The 16131-nt window shown below is 39.8% G+C and overlaps 1 protein-coding gene across 1 annotated transcript in view; it reads left to right on the plus strand.

Annotated features, from left to right (window-relative positions):
• Positions 1–1842: 1842 nt before the first annotated feature.
• LOC104502517 (syntaxin-binding protein 5) overlaps positions 1843–16131 on the plus strand; it is a gene marked incomplete at its 5' end in the record, with an annotated part of 69175 nt that continues 54886 nt past the window's right edge. The window contains one exon of the mRNA XM_010159650.1: positions 1843–1940. Coding sequence (XP_010157952.1) covers positions 1843–1940 — 98 coding nt within the window. The remainder of the gene's footprint in view (positions 1941–16131) is intronic.

Here is a 16131-nt window from a genome sequence, read left to right on the forward strand (position 1 = left end):
GAGGGGGCGCCCCGCCGCGACGGGCTCTGCGGGCTTTGCCTCTCGGTACCCACCTGGCCGAGCCTGCCCGCCGCCCCTGTTTACTTGGTTGGATTTGTTATTTGGGGATAGGAGCGGGGAAGGAAGCGGTGGGTGTAGCTGTACAGGTCTCGCTGGTTTTCTGTAGTCATCTTTCCTGGAGAGTTTCGGGGTTTGCCGTCTTCAGGGAGACGCTTTCATGCGTGTAATGCTGACCGTGTTCGCGAGGGCTTCGTAGGGAGAGTGGGGTGGATGGGGGAAGGAGCGATACCTAGCTGTAGTGCGGATCCGATTATCGCGGCGTTTGAGTCGAAGCCTCTGCTAATGGGCCCGAAGGACAGGGGATCTGTCGCTCCGCATTACTTGGAAATGCGGTTGTCCTGTTCCTTTGCGCCTGAGAAGGGCTCTAGACGCTGGTGGTGGTTTCGCTGCAGTGTGTTGCCAAGTTGCCGATGCTGCTATCGCAAATGTTGTCCAGAGACAAGCAGAAAAGTTCCTGTGTTTGGGGATTTTTTTTTATTTGTTTGTGCATGATACAGTAACTGCAGTTTGTATCTGCACACTTTGGAAAATGATGCAGCGAATAATTCTGCCAGATGTAGCAAGAGGAATAAAAATTGATTCGAATATCAATACCCACCTTATCTTTAAAACGTATCCATGGCCTAGCTTGATATGGATGGGCTTGTTTGTGGATTCTCCTCCCTGTTTTGTCGAGTACTGCAGGTACTTCTGCAAGTTGTTCACAAAGGACGTGGAAAAGAGCAGAGCTGTTACCAGTTAGGTTTTATTCACTGTGAAATACTGAGAGTTGCAGGGTATGCCTGCAACTTCAGTGAAGTAAAAAGAGCGTATCAGAAGTTTGCTATGCATTTATGAGGTCCTAAAATAACCTGCTTTAAACTAAAGACTTTGAAATGGAAAAACCAGCATTTGTGTGGCATGTTTTGTGTATGTGTATAACGGAAATAAGAGTAAGTGATGGTTTTGATTATGTTCTCAAAGAGTAGGTGATGGGTTTGATTATGTTCTCAATTCTGATTAATTGAAGCCTGAAAAGTGTAATGGAGTTATTGCTTGGTCAATTACCATATTAGTCTTGGCTAACCAAAAAGCTAAATGTGCCAAGACCTTTATATTAAGAAAGAAACCCATGGCTGAGGTTTCATTTTGCTTTGTTAGAGGTGTCTTTTGGTTTTGTCTATTTTGAGGGTTGTGTGTTTGGTTGTGTGGGGGGGGGTTTGTTTTGGTTTTTTTTTTTTTTCTCTTGAGAGGAGGCAGACGCTGAGAGATTGGTTCTCTGGAGCTTGGCTGGTGTTTTTTTTTTTTTTTCTGAATGTGCTGAGAGAGGTTGCACTGTCATGTGGGGCCTGTTGGGACAAAATTGAAGTGATTCTCAGGAAAGCAAGTCTAGTAATCTGTATTAGTTCTAATGACAAGTCTGGCTTTGTTGCCAAACTTCCTAGAAACATCTCAGTTTTTAACAGTTTAGTTCCTTTGTCAGAGTCGAAAATAAGATTACTTGGAGAATGAGGTAGATGGGGATAAAAAAATGCTGATGGAAGAAATGTAAGATTCAAATTAAGTTTCAGTAAGTATGACTGTCACTTGATGATCAAGGATGAAAGAGTTATAATAACTAAAAAAATCTTTTTTAATTGGTTCGTGTAAGACAACTGATTTTGTCAATCTGTTAAAATGCTTTGTAGTTCTGTTCTTAATTGTGATTAACACTGAATCTTGTTCTCTAACATATGATATTGATTCTGTTTATTTTTGGTCTGCTGCTTGACTCATCATTACTGCGGTGCTCTGACTTGTTAGACTGTACGCCATGGTTTCCCCTATCAACCTTCAGCCTTGGCATTTGATCCTGTTCAGAAAATATTGGCCATCGGAACTCAGACTGGAGCACTAAGGCTGTATCCTTTTATGTTCTGAAGCAGATGTAGTGCACTTCACACAAGTGACATTCTGATACAGCTGCTGGAACCATTTGGGAGTCTGGTGGAAACTAGGTATGCAGAAGGGGAGAAAAAAGGTCTTTGCTGTTGGTGGGTGTCCTGGCTGTTTGGTTGTTCTTGGTGTCAGTTCAGGTTGTGTTCATGGTGTGAGGTATGGCTGCCCAGTTCCCGTTATCTCAAATTTATACATTTTGTAGAGGGTTACTAGTGTGCTGGCAGCCTACAGCAGCTGACTGCACATCTAGAGAGAGACCTGGGCTGAGCCCTGCTTTGTTGCTGTGTCCTCTGGTATTGAAAAATTCCATGCTGCTTGGTGTTTTGTTGGGGATTTTGGTGTTTATTTTTTTGTAATACTGTAGTTACCTGCTACTGTGTTTGTGTGCCAAAAGATGGTTTCAGGTGGGGATGGTAAAAGGTATAGGAATTGTATCTCACTAATAGTTTCCAAGTGACTGAGATAGGCAGAATGAATTTGTGGAACTAAGCACCAGTCACCCTGCTTCTTTTTGTTCACTAAAAAGTGAACTGCCCATATGTTAATAGCCATATGGTACCATAGCCATATGTTACTATCCAAGCCATGTAACAACATATGTGTTTAAACCTTTATTTTTAAAAGAAGTTGCCCTGTAGAGTCTTTAATCAATGCTGACATTGCCCAAACCTTACTTTTCAGCAGAAGAGAATGAATTGAATTCACTGTTGTCCTGAAATTGACTGAACCCTGACCTATATGGGGAAGGCTTAGGCCATCTTGCTAGAAAAATTGACTTAATCCTCTTGAAACTGTAGGTAAATCTCATCTTTTCCTTTGCTGCTTATATTAGTCTGCAAGTTACTATTTCCTTCTGTAAAATCATTACCTTGTGCGGTTAATTGCCTTAAGAGGGTTGTGTTTTACCAGCTGAAAAATTAGAATGTCTGTTAAAATCTGAGGCTTTAAGAAGAGGCTGAGGTGAAATAGCTTGTACAGTATCTATAATATCTATTACGAACTCCCAAGATCTCTTAATTTAATGACCATTCAGTGCTCTTAATGCTGGATTTGAAACTACCCTTAACTCCATAAACTTTTTTTTTTTAAAAAGGTGATGAAGTTGGTTTGAATGAAGTGTTGGTGAGTGGTGCTGTTAATTGCTCTCATATTGGTAGAATGGAGGAGAAAACAAAAAGTGACCTAAAAGTAAGGATTTGGGTTGGAGGAAAAAAGGAGGGATCAAAATGCACCTGTTCAGAGCTTACTCACCTGTAATTTTGGGCAACATGATGTTGCAGTTTGAGTACTGATGACTTGATAAAACCTGTTTACTGGCACTTGTCCATGACTACACCTGTGAATTCTCAGAGTGTGAATTGCTTTCTAAATCAAGGGAAGTTTTACCGGATTGTGAGGGAAGGAACAGTTACTGTGAGAGGAAGCAGTAACATTCACAGAAAATGTCCTTCCTAAAGGAAGGGAAGAAGTTTAGTGCAGAGGCTGAATCATTGGAGCTCCCTTAACTGGGTGAAGATGAATATGCTTCTCAGTACCTTTATATAGTTCTTGATTCTTGTAAACCTGGTAAAAGCCCTCAAATCCAGCTGATGGGTTAGCCCTGTAACTCAAAAACCCTGCAGAAGTTCTCTCCTGTGATTACTTGCTCTTTGGGATGGTGGAGGGCAGGCAGAAGGGGTAGACTTGAACACATTCCCAATGTAAAACCAGCTTATCTCTGCCTAGTGAAAGAGGTTTGCAAAGCACTCTTTGGGAAGGAGGGAAACTTGCAAGAAGTGCTTATTTCATTCTATTGCTCAAAGGTGAAAAACACAACCGAAAAATGCTTGTTGACTTCCAGGATGCTTTACCTGTAAGGTTTTTTATGAAAAATAAATTATGTGCAAGGATTTGTTGAAGCGAGAGTGTCTTACTCTTTAGAGCTACAAAAATGAATTGAATGAGATGTGGACTAGAAAGGCTGAGCCAGTAAAGAGGTATACATTGAGAAGTAAACCCTAAAAGTGGGAGAAAAGTCAATCCTCATTTTCTTCTGCATTCATGTAGTGAGAGTGTAGAAATAAAGGAATTACAATGCTGCTTTCATTCCCTACCAGCAGATGGGAGCTGGGTATTAGTGTTTTCCTTGCATCTTCAATTATAGGTGCATCTTGTCAAGCTTTCACTTCCTATTGCAAATAAATGATCTGAGGAATTGTGAAGCAAGTTTTTTATTTAGAAAAGCTATCAAAGATAAAGTATTCTTAAATTGAGGAATGAGCTAACCTCTTTCAGATTTCATTTATATCTGAGGAAATTAATGTGACAGTCCTGATTGACTTTGGGACATTTATCAGCTAACCCCATTACAGAACATGTTCTCTGTATTTGAGCAGTCTGCAACTTGGGTATTTTAACTTCAAAACTGGTATTGCTTAGAAGAGATTAATGTGAACAGGAATTTTCTTAACCACTCTTCTTTATGAGGACGCTGTAGCCACAAGTGGAGGAACAGAGGGAGTTCTAACACAGAAATACTATATGTTGTCTCATGTCACTGCATCAACACTAGTGAAAATAGAACTAAGGCTTTTTCTGAAAAACCAAAAATCTGTGGATACAAATATACTGTCAGTTCCCTGACTTAGTATATTTATCAATTAGAGATAAATAAACACAAAATAATATCAACACTGTAGTGAATTGTTTGAATCTACAAACTAATTGTGAAAATGGAAATACCTAAACTATAGGTGGCATGTTGCACTAATTGGATTGGAAGTAGAATTACTACTCTGTTAATATTCTTTGTCCCTGATCCTGGGCTTGATGGGTTTAAATCAGAGTAGAGTGTTGTGGAGTTGGTGACTTAGCGTACCAGAGGCAGGTTTTTGCCATTCTGTGCCCACAAGCAGATCTTGGTTCTAGATCTTGCAGTTTTAAGAGGATAAGAAGTTCATAAATATGGTAGGAAACTGCTTTTAGTGTAACTTTATTGACTTACATGGTTTAAGTTTTACAGTTTGGGATTACTTGTTAGTTTAACTTGATAGGTATATTCCTTTAAAAAAAAAAACCCCAAAGACACCACACAAAGCAAACTGACCAGACAAAAAACCCCACATCTTCCCCACTGCCTCCACCCCTCCCATCCCCCAAAAAAAACCCCAACACCAAACCACCTTGATTCTATTGTGAGTTACTTACAAATATTTCTAACTGATTTAGCCAGGGGACCTAAAAGCAAGTGTCTCTGAGGCACTGATATTGCTCAGGTGTTATCCTTAATTAGAGAAGTATTTTGTGCCCTCCATAGAAAGTAACATTGAGTAATTAATAGCAAAGGCTTTTCTGATTTCAGTGGTGGACACCTTAGTTCCTTTACTGTATGTGAGGTAAAGTTACAGAGCGTATAGCTTAGTAGTATAAAACCTTGGAGAGAAGTCAGATGCTGGACCCACTACTCTTGAACTATAGGACAGTGAGCTGATGTGACCCTCTCCCTGACACTAGGATCTGTTGAAAATAGTTAAGCTGTTTCTGTTTTTCTGTATTGCAGGGGAAACTGAGTGATGAGGTAGGCACCAGTGCAGAACAGTGCTGAGACATAAAATCTTCCATTTATTTCTCATGTGCACCCACACATCTGCTCACGCTAATCCACTTGTTCCTCTGAGTTCATGGTGCCGATTAGAGGACACTTGTTGGAGCTGCTTGAGGTGTGCGAGTCTTGGCTGGTGGCCTGGCTCTTACATGTGGCAATTCTGCTTCAGGCTCACCCTTCCGCACAGTGCGGGATGTTTGTGGATGTGTTCCCCACGTGCAGCGATTGTGCTCGCTATTGATTTCACACTGCAGTGGTTGGGGTAAGCTGCTGGTGACCTCATTTGTCACTGCAGGCTGATATCTTTGACTTTTTCCATGCTTTAAGGGATTTAACTGTTGTTACCAGGGTGGCTTTCACCTTTTAATCTCCTGCCCAAAAAGTGTTAGATATCAGGTAGTTAATCTGTGCTTTGCTTCTTTTCTGTGCATACCTAAACATCACAGCAGGAGACATAGTCCATAGTCGTTATGAAGTTTTGTGTGTAATTGGCTGTGCCTTGTTTTTCTAGCAGTTATCAAAACCTCCTAATGAGTTAGAGTTGAGTATATGTGCTCAAGGTTTAACTTACCTGCATGCTGTAATTGGGTGGACTTGACCCTGTGACATCCTGACAGCATTCAGTGTCATAGGTAATAGCCCTACTTCTGTCCTGTCGTTTTCACTCTTCTGCTTAAAAGTCCCTCTTGAGGTCAAGTGTGATCTGAATAGGGTAGCATTTAAACTGTAAAGAGGCTTGATAAAGTTGAAATGGACTTTTTCATTATTTGTTTGTCTTTAGGATGTTGTTTCCTCAGAACCTTAAATTACTAATTGTACAAGTCTCTGGACTTAATAACCTGCTGAGCTTTTTTGTTTGCTTTTATAAGAGGAACCTTTTGAAGCTAAAGCAGAAAAATTGAAGGAGTTCTCCTGTTTTCTGCTGTTTTACTGCTCCATCTTAAACAAGTTTCTTCAGTTTTCTGTGCTTTAATTTTTCATTAGCAAAACCAGTACAGTATATCAAACGAGACTTATTTTGATTGTCTGCCACTGTGAATGCAATATCATTATTGGTGCTTCATGCCTTAGAAAATACTCATTTGCAGCTTGTAGCTCAGTTTCTGTCTTGACAGGGGGAATTCTAAAAAAGATTGTTTCCACCAGAAATCCTTGAGAATAAAGGGGATACCTGTAGAGTAAGTGTTGGGCCTTCCATGTAGACCAAATTGTGCCTGGGCATCTTTATTGCCAAGCAGAATAGGTTCTTTAATCAAAGTTTGACGGTGTTTTTCCTGTTGTAAACCCCATTCACCCAGGAGAGAAAAGTTAGATTGTTTGCCATTTTGTCATTAAATATCTGAAGCTTCCAATCATTCTGAATGTCAGCAGCTGCTCATTTTTCTCCCATTCTTTTCAGCAGTAAAAGATGACTTTTATGTAAGGAAATGGCTGAAGTTTTCATATATTTGAGGTGTATAAAATATGCTTTCTGACTTCCATACTCTGGCCTTTGTGAGAGTAGCTCACAACTGTTGTTCTTTGATCAAAATAGCTCAAAGCCTGCATGTGTAGTTTTGTGCCGTCAGTTTCTGGTAAACTGTTTACATTGCAGCATCTGGATGGTTTTGCTGTAGATGTATACCAAAAAATTCAAGCAGTTAGGTGCATTATCTAAAGCTCACCAAATTCCATTTCAAACTTGTGATGTGATTTATATCCATAAAAAACCCTTGTTTCCTTTGGATCATTCAGACTATGCAAAGCAGTGCAGTCTGGGTTTTTCTGTTTGTTTGATTTTTTACATCCCTCAAACATCACCTTGAGATGGTGTGGTTTTTTAGTGTGGGTTTTTTTTTTTCTTCTTCTTTTAAAGTAGCTCTATACCTGTTTTCTCCTTTCTGGAAAAAAGGCTGTAGGGCAATGGCTGGAGTTGAGTTTACAGTATATAGAGCAAAGATTTTTGGTTTTTCAAACTGAGCATCTAACTGAAGTTGGCACAGCTTTAAGTGGGTGACTGAACCAGATGAATTCAAGAGGTCCTTTCCAGCCTAACTTACTTTGTGATTGTCTGTTCTGTGAATATACTGAAGCTGAATGAAACTACTGATTTGTGGATTTTTAGGGTGTTTTTTGGCATTTGCACACTAAAGAGAATAGTTTCAACCTTTGCCAATGTTCTTCTGGACTTTGAACAAATTTTCCTCTCTTGGGAAGAGCATGTCAGTAAAGCTTCTAAAAATATTGCAAAAGTGTCATCCCAGAGAGACTCTCTAATTATCTGTTTATAAGACAATATTTGTTGGCTACCTTGCCACACAATTCACGTGGAGTAGTTTAAACAAGAGAGCTACTTCGCCTAAAACATACATTAATCTTAATCACATTTATGTTTCTTTTAACACTACCACACTTCTTATCGTATCTTCCAGCACTTAGTTCATGTGTGTATCATTAGCTCTCTTGTATCTTCCTTTCAATGAAAAATCCCAATCCCCTAAATGAAGAAAATTGATTCCCTTTTGATATTCTGAAATTAAATAAGGCCAAAATTCCATGATGAGACATGTGACACTTAAAAATATACAGCAAGTTGGTCCTACACAGAGAAAGCTGTGACTGAATTCTTCGTAATAAATAGACCAAGGTAATTTTTAAATTTATGGTTACACTTGCTGGAAGACTTGGTGTGCTGGTTTTGGCTGGGATAGAGTTTCTTCGTAGTAGCTATTATGGGGCTCTGTTTTGGGTTTGCTGGGAACACTGTTGATAACACAGGGGTTTGTTGGTGTGTTTTTTTTTTTTTAACTTCTGAGCAGTGCTTACACAGAGACAAAGCCTTTTCTGCTCCTCACCCCACCACTGAGGAGGCTGGGGTTGCACAAGGAGTTGGGAAGGGACACAGCTGGGACAGCTGACCCCAGTTTACCAAAGGGGTATCCCATACCACATGATGTCATGCCTAGCATATAAAGCTAGGGGAAGAAGGAGGAAGGGGAGGCCATTTGGAGTTGATGGTGTTTGTCTTCCCAAGTTACTGTTCTATGTGACGGAGCCCTGCTTTCCTGGCTATGGCAGGCAGGTGTTCAGCCAATGGGAAGTGGTGAATGAATTTCTTGGTTTTTTTTGCTTGTGCGTGTGGCTTTTGCTTTACCTATTAAACTGTCTTTATCTCAACTCACAAGTTATCTCACATTTTCTTCTGATTTTCTCCCCATCCCAATGGTGGAGGGAGTGAGCGAGAGGCTGTGTGATGCGTAGTTGCCAGCTGAGGTTAAACCATGAGAGTTCTTTTTGGTGCCCAAGTGAGGCTTGAAAGGTTCAAGATAATGACAGATTTGATTGGAATGTGCAAGATTGAATTTATAGCTGTTATTGCTGTTTAGCTATTAATTGGCAGGCTCCTGTGCTTGCCATGGGGCTTGCTTGCCTTAGTGTATGCTAGTCTAGTGCTAGTTAGTGGTTGCATTTTGCTTACACTTCTTGCTGTGCTGCTCATTATCTTAGTCTGCTGTGCCTGGGAACATTTTGATAACAGCAGTAGCCATGTGCCTGGGCTGGCAGATGGCCAGGGCATCGCTGCTCTTCCTGTGATGCTGTATTGGACAGGCTGAAACTCCAGTGAGGGCTTGAGTTGAAGGGACTGTGATCTGTGAATGAGTGCATGTTGGGAGCAGGACACCCTGAACTGTCTGAGGCTGTGGGTGTAAGTCAAAGTCAGCAAATACAATTCAAAGTGTCTGTGGCCATGGTTATGTCTGTGCAGGTACCTCTGAAGGGCCTGTGGCCCAAGGATAAGTCCATGCTGCATCAGGTACACCTTGAAGCATCAGTGGCTGTGCATGAGGAGCACCTCAAAGCACGTGGGCATGGATAAGCCCACGACACAGCAGGTACATCCCTGGAGGGACTGCAGCCATGGGTAAGGCCATATTGCAGCAGGTTTACTTCTGAAGGGACTGTGGCTGTGGGTAAGGCCATGCTGGAGCAGGTACATCTCTGAAGGCATTGTGGCCCATGGAAGAGGCCATGCTGGAACAGTTGTACCTCAAAGCAACTGTGGATATGGGTAAATCTATGCTGCAGTAGGTCTTGGATTCAAGTATCAATGCATATACTGTAATTCTCATAAACAGCTTTTGGTAGTAATTGCTTTTTTCAAAAAGTACCTGAAATATAACTGTATTAAACCTCATACGGTAACTGACACTAACTTTAGAATGAAAACTTTTCTTGCTTGTAGGTATTTTATTGACAGAAGGGTAACAGATACAGTCTTGCAGTTTCAAACTTCTGCATGGTCATAGTGAGCTTGGTGAAGGAAATGTCTTTGGAAAGCAGGCCAAGTTCGCAAGGCTGCAGGTGTTACTGGAGCAGTAGCATAGCCTGTTTGCTTATACCTCCTAGCTATTTGTGAAACACTGAGGTAGTATGGATTGTGTGATGTGATGATGTTAAGAGTAAAACATAATGGAACTGGACAGCTGGGACCAAGTTTAGGCTTTCAGACTTCTGCTGTAGTCTGAAATTCACTAGGCTTTTAATTTGACATTTTCCTGTATTTGTTCTTTCTCAGTCACTATGGAAGGGCTTTTAGAATTGAAGTAGCATTATCGCTGCAGGAGAAGAAATGAGCAGTGTCAGTAAAGTCGTATCTGGAAAATTAGAAGTGGCTCACGATTTGAGATGTGATAAAGACAGCTTGAAAGCACGAATCAAGATTGCAAACCCTTCGTAACAAAACTTCCTGTTCAGCAGAAATTTTGTAATTTCATTAGACTACCAAGTTCAGGTCTCTATTTTTACAAAGGTTTCACGAGGGGGTAAGTGTTCTTACATATTACCTTTAAGGTGACTAGAAGTGCCCTTAGTCCTGGAGTCTACTATCAAAGTGATTGCTATAATTTTAAAACAAAAATAAAAAAATGCAGATTCTTAATCCCACAAAGTACATCTGTTTAAGTTGTCAGGGCTCTACTTTTCCAGAGATCTAATTTTTTGATGTGAACTGGATTTATCTGTTTGCTGGCCTGAGGAAGAAGTTTGTGGTACTGTTGAACCAAAACAGCTTATGAGTGCATTGCTTGCCCACTGGCAGTAGACTGTCTTTCAGCAGCTTTTGAAGTTACCTTATTGTGCTGAACTGTAAGTTTAAATCATGGTATTGTAATTGGTACTTGAGTGCTAATCAATCATAGCCTCTTAGTATTCAACTGGTGATAACTTGGGTGACCTCTTTTGTGTCAACGCTTCTATCATAGGCACTTGATAATAGCACAACTTACATGCTTATCAAAGGGAGCAGTAAGTTACCACTTCTGTTGACTTCCATTGCAAATACAGGTAAAGGTCCAATGACATAGTTTGAATGTCTGGCAATGATATTTGTAACATTGAACGTAGGCACAGTTTAAAATAATGGGAGTCTTGGAAATAGCTAAAACTGAAATATTTTGCTAGTGAACACTGGTAGAGTGGTATAAATCCTTATTTGGTAGGTTTCTAAAATATGTAGCAACTCTGTCAGCCTCTGGAGTCTCATAGTGAATCCCAATTCATCTTGATTTTTACAATGCTTTCATGAAATTCCTTTCTCTGTTGCTATCACTTGGCCTGATCTGACATACTGATGTAAGTTTAAGACTCTGCCACAAATAAGACCCATTTTGTCTTACAGTTAAAAATACCTCCTTGGTAAGAGATTCCAAAACTGTTTTTGTGTCTGAGGTCTTTACAACTTGATGACAGCCTAAGTCTGTACTAGTTGTTCTAACTTCATCACTTTCTGCAAAGACTTAGTCTATTTTGAATCCCTAAGCTTCTCTTAAAGAAACAAACAAACAAAAAAACCCACCCACCTAGTTAATGATAGTGCTTGCTCAATTAAGATTAATTCTAATAACTGTATTAGGAAAAAACTTGTCACTAAGTTCAGAACTAGATCTTCCGTGGTCATTTTTCCACCGTAGTCCTCTGCATCAGTGGTTCTATGCTTACATATTTTTCATTTGCTTAAAATCTTAAGTGTCAAGAACAGTGAAAGTAGGTGAAACTTGAAGCGTGAGTCTGCTAGTATAGAAAACAAAGTGCAAAATCAAATGCTTTGAGGCATGTCAGGTTGTGTGATTCAGCTAATTAAAACATGGAAGAACTGAAGTTTTTTGTAATAACAATGATGCTGATCTGGTAATACTTGAAAACGTGGTCTGAGGTATTGCAGTTTGCAAAATCTACTACTTGATCACTGTTCTATAGAGAGAAGTTTATAGCTTGGTATAAATAACTAAAGCCTACTTTATTAATCTTAGATACTGTTGTGGGATATCATTTCTTAAGTGCCTTAAAAAGGTAGTAACAAACCCTGTTTTCTGTTTGGGAAACTTGAAGCTTAATTTCCTTCTAAAATTGGGATAGTACAATTGCAGTGAACACTTCTCTATACTCAGAGTAGGTCTTAGCCTGTCCCACTTAAACCAGACAGTGTTCATGAGAGCAGTACTGGTGGAGAGGGGAGGTCAGGTTTTCTACCAAGAAGGTTGTAGACCAAACTTGCCCTTTTATGAGTTATCTCCCATGAATTCTCCCAGAACTAATTGTCTCCTCTCCTGCCCCTATATTCTTGTGAAAAGTCTTCACAGGAGGTATTTTAACTTTGGAAACCAAAGAAAGAAGAAAGGAATCGGATCCAAAGGAAGCAAGGCCTTTGTACTTCTGCTTGGTGAGCTACTGCTTCATTTTGTGATTCATGCCATTTCAGGCAAGGGATTGCAATTGCATAGCCTTGAAGCTGCTGCCAGTCTTCTACTCTCTATGTGTTTGATTAACCTTATTAGATCTTTGGTTCATGTTATGATATGTTTAATACTTCAAGAGTAGCCAGCAAAAGAGGTAATCCAGCTGGTATCTAATGTTTTTGATAACCTTTTCTGTGAATGGTCCTGCCTCTTTCCCACCTAGTAACACCAGCTCGTTGTCAGCAGCAGCAGATGGACAAAAGCAATTTGCATTTTTCTACTTGCTCATTAGGAAAAAAAAATAGAATGCTAATTTTTTGTGATCACTTAATGTTAAATTGATAGGATTAGCATGCCTGTGTGTGGTGTTTTTTTTAGCATATGCTCTATCCAGTCTTACTACCTTGTTAAATAGAGCAGATGTTCATCTTCACAGTTGAAAAACATTCTTGACTGAACTTTGTAGTGTTGATATTAGAAGTGCAGTTACTAAGCTTTAGTGATGCTTATTAATATGCAGAATAGGCTGCAGAGCAATAGCTTGCTTGGCATTCCAAACTTGTGCAGTGAGATGAACTTAGCAGCTGCCCTTAAATGTCAGATAAAAAGGAAAGTCACCCAAAAAGCCCCCAGCAATCTTCTACTTAAGTGACTTAATATAATGAGATTTCTCGCTGGCATGGTGAATATCCCCTCATTCTTTAAAATAATTAGGTGGGAAACATAACACTTTGGAAAGAAATCCCATTGGGTTCCTAACCTGGAAAAAAGATCAGGTAGCCTTCCCCATTAAAGTATAGTCTAATTAGTAATGCCTCTGTGTTTTTAAAAGGCAGCTGGTCAGAGGAAATAGTATTTGAATAGCACCCATTCACAAAGAATACTTCCATTTTCTTAAACTTGTTTTTGTACTGACTTCTATATCTTTGAATTAAAAAACCCCCAACCACTATAGGTACGAACCCTTTTTTCAATTACTCACAGTATATGTGGCTGCCTAGGACTTGACTGTTGTACTTGTTTTCTTTCAGACATAGCTCATGGAAGTACTGTGAATATAGTCCCAATTATGTTAATATTCAAAGGAATAGTAAAAAAAAAGTAATATAGAATGGTATTTATACATGCTTTAGAGGATGCTGTGAGGAAGAGGCAGCAGGAGTTAATTTTACAATATTGTTTCTTAATTGAGTAGCAAAGAACAAAAAAAAAGTACTTCGCTTTAGAACTATGGCAGTTTAAAAGAACTGTGGGTTTGCTGGGTTTTGTGTTGGTGGGTGGTGAGGTTTTTTTTCTTCCCATATGATCATTTTGCCAGTAACTTCCAGATCAAATAAATGCTGCTCTGGGTTAAAAAAAAAAAAAAGAAAAAAAGTTGGGAGGAGGTAGCATTTCCTGAGTCAACTTTACTGACATGTAGCAATTGGTTCTTTCTGCTGGCAATTCCCAGTGGGAGAAGCAGTATATCTGAAGGTGCTAACAGTGAAATTTGGTTACAAAACATTTAGCAACTGCAGTTTTACATTTCAGCATATCATAACCAGAAGTGGTTCCAGTACTTTGTGATAGTCTTGTGAGTAAGTAACAGTGCATTCTGTCCTTTCCAGACCAGGCTTTTGATTACATTAGTGCAGCCTCCTTTGCCTCCTGTAGTTTTATACAGAAAACTGGCTGGAACTTAGCGAACACATCTGGTTTTAATGCAGGAAAGTTACCTGTAATGTGTTCAGGGTAGTATTAGTGCTAACAGATGTAAAGGTCCCTGGTATAGCCGTTGGCAAATACAGAAGTAAAGTATTTAATTCTACACATCTGTAAGTACATAGACATGGTAGCTGGTGCATAGCTATAATTGGAGAGCTAAGTGGTCGATAGTGAATGCCTTGGTACCCATTTGGTACCCTACTTTGCAGCAGAGCTGACTTATATTTGCAGCAGACTTTATTTAAAGCTAGCTCTATTTTATTGTCAGAAATTACAATTCCAAAGAGGCCAGAAGTGTGGTGGTGTGTGGTTTAAATGTGACTAGACACTGAAAAAAAATTGTCTTCGTGTTTTTTCTCCATTATAACATAGCTAAGAATGAGGCTGTTATTACTCTTGCACCTGAGAGTAAGGTAGTCTGCCTTGACATACAAGCACTAAATGTGATCACTGTTACCAGTTCCTCTGGAAAATAGGAGCTGCCTGCATTTCATTTCAGTAGACAGAAGTTGTAGAGATCCTTGCTATTTGGTGGTATGGACAGGTTCTTCTCCCTTAAGTGCTCAAAAGAGTTTTTAACTTACCTGTTTCTAGTGCAGCCTGGCATGGGCAGAATATTTACAGGATTACCTGCTACTTTAGTGAAACCCTTTTAAATGAGGATACCTCCTAAAACCAGGAGGAAGGAAGTATTTGGTTGTTGCCTACCTGCAGGCTTCCAGAACTCAAAGTTGGGTTATCCTTTACAAATTTACTCTTCCTCTATTTTCAAGATTCACCTGAAGGGGGGAGGGAAGGGAATAAATTCCTAGCCAGACTGCAGAAACTTGAGACACTACTTCTATTCCAAGACTGCGACTTAAATGTTTAAAGTTTTGCGTATAACTTCATACTAATTTACCTGTCTGAATTCTAACTATCACTTGAGATATAATACTTAGGTTTCTAAAGATATAATAGACTATTTCATGTACTGTATTATATGTAATACATAAAATATATTAAAGAAAAATAGGATTGGCTTAAACTAAGTCTTTGAGACATAAAGATCACAGCAAAGTACAATGCTTCTAATCTGTGGATATGTATTTTCTCTGAATCTAAGTACTAAAACTTGGCTTTTTGATTTGTTGTTACCAAGTCTACTGGACAAACTTGGAAGAGCATAGTGAACAAAAGCATCATTTTGGCATCATATAGAACAATGGTGTGTCCGCTTTGAGTCCTATTTTTTCTTGGTTTCTGCGTTTTAAGTGGCATGGATTTAGGGGGGGGGGAACTAGAATTGGCGAGAATAGAGTCGCTGCCTTACAAGAGGATTAGGAGTGCTTGGTCTCCTCAGTTTAGAGAGGAGGAGGAAGGGTAATTTTGATCAAGGGCTGTGAAATCAAGAGGACACTGGTTAAAACACATGCTGAGCTGTCATTCGGTAAATTTTCAGTGGAAAGCTAGGGGACATTCACTAAAGTAATATTAGACTCTTTTAAGAGATAAAAAGCAATTTGTAGAATATAATGAGTAGTGAAATTCTAGAAGTTGTGACTGTGGGAGCAGCTGTACGTGTGCATTCGGGAGAGGAATGGACCAACTCGCAGACAATGGCTCAGTGAGCAGATGGTAAAGGGTCTAGGCTGGGATTTGTCCTCTAACATACCTATCTAATAGGTGGGTTTGGTTTGGGAGTGGAAGGGCAATGGGCTGCAAAAAGTGTCCAGGCTTGTGTGCTCTCCTTAAATAACACTGATTGCTGTAGTAGGAGACAGTGCTGGGCTGCATGGACCCCTAGCTTGAGTCAGAATGGTGGCTCCTGTGCTCAGTCTGGCTTGCTCCTGTCAGAGGAAAGAATGGCTTAACTATGAAGTTGTTCAACAGCAACTTAATTTCAACTCAGTCCTTCACACTGCAATCTTTTTTATGAACACAAAATTTTCTCAGCTTCTGTGGTTTGATAGGAAGGAAATGCTCTTTGCTGCTTAATCAAATCTTATCAGATGCCCAGACAGTTGATGAAAGAGTTTCTATGCTATGGTAAAACATCAAATGACCAGAGTGTCATAGTGGTGGAGTGGGGAGTTCTAACGTCAAGGCAGCTGGCATGAAAACTCTGTAATCGCACTGTGATCTGAATGTTCTCTGCCTCTGCTTTTTTGTCTG

This window comes from Eurypyga helias, unplaced genomic scaffold (assembly GCF_000690775.1).
Source record: "Eurypyga helias isolate BGI_N326 unplaced genomic scaffold, ASM69077v1 scaffold9869, whole genome shotgun sequence".
Classification (NCBI taxonomy): domain Eukaryota; kingdom Metazoa; phylum Chordata; class Aves; order Eurypygiformes; family Eurypygidae; genus Eurypyga; species Eurypyga helias.